This window comes from Sprattus sprattus, assembly GCF_963457725.1.
Source record: "Sprattus sprattus genome assembly, chromosome: 10".
Classification (NCBI taxonomy): domain Eukaryota; kingdom Metazoa; phylum Chordata; class Actinopteri; order Clupeiformes; family Clupeidae; genus Sprattus; species Sprattus sprattus.
The window spans coordinates 18,990,514-18,996,941 of NC_137908.1; the positions used below are offsets into that span (position 1 = coordinate 18,990,514).

At 42.1% G+C, this 6,428-nt stretch overlaps 1 protein-coding gene across 2 annotated transcripts; it reads right to left on the reverse strand.

Moving 5' to 3' along the window:
* Window positions 1-47: 47 nt before the first annotated feature.
* Window positions 48-6,166, reverse strand: perm1b (PPARGC1 and ESRR induced regulator, muscle 1b). 2 transcript variants are annotated; one of them, XM_080846427.1, is made up of 5 exons: window positions 6,032-6,117; window positions 4,654-4,696; window positions 1,886-4,560; window positions 1,576-1,692; window positions 48-1,286 (listed from the first exon to the last, which is right to left on the reverse strand). In XM_080846427.1, the coding sequence occupies exons 3-5, from the start codon at window positions 4,536-4,538 to the stop codon at window positions 1,204-1,206; spliced, it is 2,853 nt and encodes a 950-aa protein (XP_080702553.1). In that variant the 5' UTR covers window positions 4,539-4,560; window positions 4,654-4,696; window positions 6,032-6,117; the 3' UTR covers window positions 48-1,203. The 2 variants fall into 2 exon arrangements, with proteins under 2 accessions (XP_080702553.1, XP_080702552.1); XM_080846426.1 differs by lacking the exon at window positions 4,654-4,696 and having other exon boundaries at window positions 6,032-6,166.
* Window positions 6,167-6,428: the final 262 nt, after the last annotated feature.

The window sequence follows — 6,428 nt, forward strand, 5'->3', positions numbered from 1 at the left end:
TTCCACATAATGTGCTTTGAAAGTAGACACAGTTTGGAGATGTGAAGTTTGGAAGAGGGCTGTTTAATGCATTACAAATAAGATTTATTTGTCATACCTAATTTCTTGATGCCTCATAATGTGATCAATAAAATTTCAAACTTAAAACAAGTTGAAGTGATTCTGCAAACTTATTTTCAGTCAACATACATCATAAACAACACATAGGTTCTCATTCGTTGTTGCCTACAATTGAATAACATTTTGTGCACACAAATATCAATGTATATAATATGTATATGTAATATATATTATTACATCTTAGTCAACATAAATCATAAACAACACATATGTCCTGATGGGCGGAGCCACCCACAGTATAATAACATTTATACACACAAACATCAATGTATTTGTGAAGACACAAATATACATGCAGTGTTTCTCCAAATCACATGCTAGTCTTCCTCTGATAAAACCACCAGCAGCCTTCAGCATAACAAGTAAATAAGTAGAGAACTCACTTTGCCTTTCCTATTTCCAGACATCCATCAATCATTCCTCACATCACATTTGAAGCCTCCTGCCTTTCAAATGTGAGTTGAAATATCTTGCAACACCATCCAGCTCAATGCCAACTTTGTGGTTACATTCAACCACCAGATAAATCTGTCATTTATTTTGACTACAATAACTGATCTGTTAAAACCACTTTTATATTTATATAATTAAATATTATATAATATTTCACATCTCCAGTAATCCTGCTCACTGCACTTCAGGTACAAAACAAGTCTGGATTTATAACCAAAGTCAGGAACATTGCTTGAAAAAACTCAAATTTTGGGGTGAAGAAATGTGTAGATGGTGCAGTTAAAATATTAGAATCTGAGTTGTATTTATTTAACACCATTGACACCTTAAACATAGCCAAAATAAAAAAAATGAGAGACAAATAGTATTCCCCTCATACACCATGCTGTATTATGGTCCAAGTCAACCTCTTCTACATGGAAATGACACCTGTGTACATCCAATCTTCAGTGTGAATACAGATATACAGATTTACTTATGTTCTGGGAGTCCTTGAGAGAAAATAGGAAAGGTTTATTTTTGAAAGCTGTAAATTATTTAACAGCACTTTTTTAGATTTGGAGTTCCTGCATGTGTAAGAAATTATTTTCATGTGCTGGCCCCTTTGAAAAAAAATCCCATTGCTGGACATCATGGCTCATCTTCAGAATTCTTACGCTTATATCGCCGCAAGTACTGAATAGCTGATATTGCACTCACATTTGCCAGAAGAGCTGGAATATAAGTGAAACAGAGATGTATTAATGGTTATGCTCATGTACCATCAGTAACTGGGCTCTGTAAAGCACCTTAAGACAATTTTATTTTATTCATTTAATTGAAACCATTTGCAGGACATAGCTTTTCAGATTTCAAAGCAGAGACCATGAGTGGCTTTGGACTAATAACAAGTGCCCTTTCATTCCATGATTTTGTTCTAAGGCAGAACAAAATCACTGGCTTGTTTGTCCAATGTCATGAAGATATCAAGGCTCTATTAGTGAAGAGGATATTGACACCTACCCGCCTTCCAGTTATCTCCACTTTGTAGATTTGTGGACTTCAGTACCCAAGATGCAAAGGCAATGCATACTAAACACATATCCGATTGCCTCAGAGAGAAAAGGAAACATTTCTTTTCTGTGTGGAAGAAATAAGCAAAGTTATCTTAAAATGACCTGGCATTGTTGCTTTTTCAGTCTTTTGGATTATAGTAAATTTATGTTAAGTGCCTTTATTTTGTACATTTTGGAATAAAGAATAAAAGACCAATTAGCTTTTATAATTCAAGCTTTGTTAGTAGCAGCAATAAGTTATTCTGTTGTGCACTTACGGAAGACCGAGGTATCAGGCTGATCGGGGAGTCGTATCTGTTCCAGTGCTAGTTTTCTGAGGATGGGATCACCAAGGTGGAACACCTGGAGAGAGGAACAGGCACCTCGGGTCACATCAGATATGGAGTTACTTCGGGGTATTCCTCTAAAGAACATCCCTGGTGAGACCCAGGCTTTAGCCCTTTGGCACCAGCTGTTCCTCTTTGCAGAAAATATTATCCTCCTCAGAGACAGCATATTCCTCCAGCTCCTGTTACTGTAAAGGTAAACATCTGGGGTCGTCAATGCCGCTACCGAGCTCTGCTGGCCGCTAAAGCGAGATATCACACGTATCGGGGCCCAGTTGTCTTGCTCCTCTGATTCGATGAATTGTTCCACTTCTAAAAATGTTAGGTCTCTCACCAGAGAGCGTGAGCAGGAGAAAATAGGGACTGTCTTGGCTTCCTCCTTTTCTTCCTGGAAGAAAAGGTTCCTCTCATCAAAGCCAGAGAACAAATTACCATATGACTCTGGCACTGAAACATCTGCTGAGTAAGGCGGAAGGGGGACGTCTGAACTGGGTCTGTCAAATAAACTAGAAACTTCACAATTCTCAAACATTTCTTTGAAGGAGACCATGAAAGTTTCCTCCAGAAAACTGGAAGTGGATAGAACAGGTGATGGCATCGTAATGTTGCAGCTTGTCAGGAGGAAGGAAGTATCCTGAATGTCCTCATAGGGGAAAAATAGCGTTGTCTTTCCCCCTTCCTCCTGCAGGTCATCTTTGAAACACGCTTCCTTCACGATCTCAGACTCCAGAGCAGACATGTCATACTCACTTCCAGTGGGGCTCAGTGTCTGTGAACTTGACTCTGCATCTGAACAGAGATGCAGCGATACGTCATTATCAGAGTACAGTAGTGTGATGTCAGATTCAAGCTCAGGGCACCTATCAAGCTCCATTTCCTGTTCTGCCAGGGCTGCTTGTGAGTAGGCCAAGTCAAGGAGCCTTTGGGTATGTTCCCCCAGAGTCTCCTGGGGCTCAGGGCTCGTGCTGGTGCTTGTGTTGATCATTTGTAGGAGGTCTTCATCAAAGTCAGAGAAAGTTGAGAACTCACAGCTCGAGCGGTCTGGTTTGGAGTCATCCAGGTGTGTGAAATAGTCAGAATCTGCATTATCTAAAGCATCCAGTGGTACAGTATCCTGGCCACAAGTGTCAGTTGGGTCAAGAAGGCCACTGCCGTGTACATTGGGGATACTTGTGCATTCATGCAAATGTATTACATCTGTTGAGGGAGACTGGTTATCCACAAATCGCAGATGGAGTATGTCATTTATCGTCAGCTTTTCCATCTCATCCCAGAATGATGAAATCGCAAAGACTGGGCGAGGGGGACCAGGTGCTTCAACGAGCAACTCCTCACTGACAGATTTCTGAGTTTCAGAATCCTCCGGGGTAGATGAAGGGGGGTCACCCCCATCAGTGTTGAAGGTTGCTAAGCGTGGGGGGAGCTGTTCAGCAGTGTGGGGGGGGTCTAAAGGGTTTGCAGCTGCCGTGAATTGATTCCCCTGGGGATTGTCTTCTGTTTTACTTGAGTCAGCTGATGTGGTTTTATTGAGCCAAATCGTGGGACATGAGTTTGTGTGGTTATTATTATCAGCTATGCTTTGATGGAATTGGGGTTGAGATTTGTACTGTTTTTCAGATGGAGAATTTCCAGAGCCAGAGGAAGTGGGAGGTAATTGGGTAGTGCACTGTTCTTTCTGGTTTAAATGGGCAATATTTAGGGTGACTGACCTGCAATCATTTTCTTCTTGTCGTTTGCATGGTGGTTGCTGATCAGATAAATCAGATGTGTTTAGATCAAGCGCTTGACCCTGAGGCATACTTTCATTGTTTTCTGATGATGCAATTCTGTCTGTGAGCTGTGAAACTGTGGAACCACACTTCCCACTCACCTCCACTAGGTCTGGTTTACTCCCTGCACATCTCTCTGTGTCTGGTTCTGTCTCAGACTGTGAGGAGTGCCACTCCCACCCTGCTACGCTGCGGGCTGACCTCCTAGATGTTTTTTTTTTTCTTCTTTTTTTTTGGGCCGAGGCGCCAGCATGGCACCGGAGTTGCACTTGGCTCTCATTCACCGTCACAAACCAGCGCTCTTTCTCTTTTCTCTCAGCTGGGGGAACATTTTCTGTCGGTTGAGAGTCTGCTTGAACACCATGCTGCTTCGCTTGGCTCTGTGTTCGTGTGGTTTCAGTCAAGTCTAGACTATCCCCTCGCTGATCCATGCCATCTACCACTTCAGGGAGCCCTGAAGCCACAGGGACAGGATGGGAGAGTTGTGTCTGTGTCTCCTCTTTGGGGCTGACATAAGACCTGGAGGGAAGTTCGGGGGGAAGTATGTCGTGTTTAAGTTGATTTATTGTGGTTACCAATCCTTCCTCCTCTTCATGGTTGCCTGGAGACACAGTGCTGTAACCCAGACGTACCTCCTCTGCACATTTTGGGATGGGCGGCTCTAGGGATGGATTTGCAGGCTCTTCAATGTCACTGAAGCCGGAGTCCTCTATCCTCGCTAGCTCTGGCTGGATGAGGCAACACTCCTCAGACTCCTCATAGAAGCTTTCCCAGTCACGCTCCGCAATGTGAACACTGTGGTCCAAGTCATCCATGGCTGATCAGTTCATCCAGCATCTGAAAGAATGTGGTATTCCAGGACATTTCATTGTGGTGTAGCACATTACGCATTCACCATTAAATTTACTTCAGAATGATTTATTATCCTACCACACAATGTAACACCTTCAGCATTTTCTTTGAGAGGATGCACCTAAAAGGTGTGCAGAGGAAAATGCAATTTTGCATTCATTTGTCAGTTAGCTTTTTGAGCCACTCCATTTTGCACTTAAAGCAACACTATGCAGCAGTTTTGATGTATGTTTTTATAGGCAACTCATTTTGGTATTATCGTCAGATTAATTTGCATGGTATATGGCCGTGTGAAGGACAGATAAACACACCTGTCATTCCCATTCCAGGATGGCACACCCGTGGAAATGTAAGAAAAGCTTTCACAGCACAACATTGCCAACTATATCAACAAAAGACACCAGTAAGCATGTTTGCAATCTTTTATCAGTGCCACTTTGGCTGTCGTTGGTCTTTGTAAGGTTTTTGCTTTCAGGGAGTTAGTTTGCTAGTTTAACACCAAACTCCTAACTGCTGCTTTAAGCATGTGCTTTTTATCTCTATCATTACATTTTCAAAGGATGGTCAAAATCACGACAAAATAATGTTTTTATCAATCAATCTTTTGCTACTGACATTGTATTTGCAATCATCCCAGCTGCCTCAGCAAACCTGCCTTCAACAAGCTGTTAGTTGGTCTGAGATACAGTTTATATGATGTATGCAGTTACAAGGGACCAGACTGGACCATGGGTGTAGGTATACTTCATATCAAATGCTCAGCGTTTGAATCTTGACATTTAAAGGTCACTATTTCACAACCCCTCTAATGAAGCCTGCTCAAGGTAAGACACATGAAACAGTGCTTAAATCTAAGCTGGACTGTATCTCTGCAAAAAAAAAAAAAAACACTGGAAATGGGTAGGGTTGTTTTTTAAATTAGACAGTTGAGCTTATTTTACTGTCTGTCACTGGCTGTCAGTCTTTAAAATTACATTGGACTTGGGCCAAGCTGTACCCAGCTGACACACTTTACAACACATCAGCAGAAGTCCGAGGCAGTGATGTTTAATGCATCAACAACAGACGCCTGTGCCATAACACTCCTCAAAATATACCCCAGCCCTCAATCCCTCGGGAAAACAAGTAATAACACTTCCTCAATCCCCAGGCTTCTGTTCCATAATATGACATCTGATTTGCTTCTAGCACCTTTGGTAACAAACAGGACGGGTATGCCTTTAAATATTGGATTAGTAACTGTTCTTTTTATTTAACTTTAAAAAGCAGATGTTTCTGCTGTTCTGATGTTTTTCTATAAATCGCGATTTACTTAAATAATAAGTGTCAAATTTCAGCATTTGAGTGTCCAACAATTGCACAGGCAGACAAAACCCTTTGGTTAGTGGAAGTTGTGAGTAGTATTAAATCACATTGCACTTCAGTTTTACTTTCTCATAGTGCATAATAAACTCACCTTAATCTTTAAAAGTAGTTCAAAAAGTAGTGTGAGTGTCCCTCTGTTGGCATTGTGTGCATGTGTGTAAGGTGGGTATATGTGGGTATATGTCCTCTGGCGTCCTTCTGCCCTAGCATGGGGGTGGTTGGGGGCCTATCTGTCCAGCTGATATAAATAGAGTGGTCTGTCTGATCACGTGGACAGGACTGTGCTCTACTCCCTAGAGGAGTATCATTGCAGGACCCCTAAATAGACGACCCAGGTGCCGCCTGACGACATTGATCCCCAATCACCAATTGTGCTGTTGCTTCTGTCACAGGCAAAGGTAAAGCATTGGGGCGACAGTCATTCGGCCATCGAAAGTTGTCAGTTCAATTCTAAACTCTTCCTCACCAGGTGTTGAAGGTTGGTGCAG

Coding starts and splice junctions, on each gene's coding strand:
- perm1b (XM_080846426.1), bottom strand. CDS start 4,538: ATGGATGACTTGGACCACAGTGTTCACATTGCGGAGCGTGACTGGGAA. Junction 1,693..1,885: donor GCCTGATACCTCGGTCTTCC/GTAAGTGCACAA, acceptor TCTTCCACACAG/AAAAGAAATGTTTCCTTTTC. Junction 1,287..1,575: donor TGGAGATAACTGGAAGGCGG/GTAGGTGTCAAT, acceptor CTTATATTCCAG/CTCTTCTGGCAAATGTGAGT.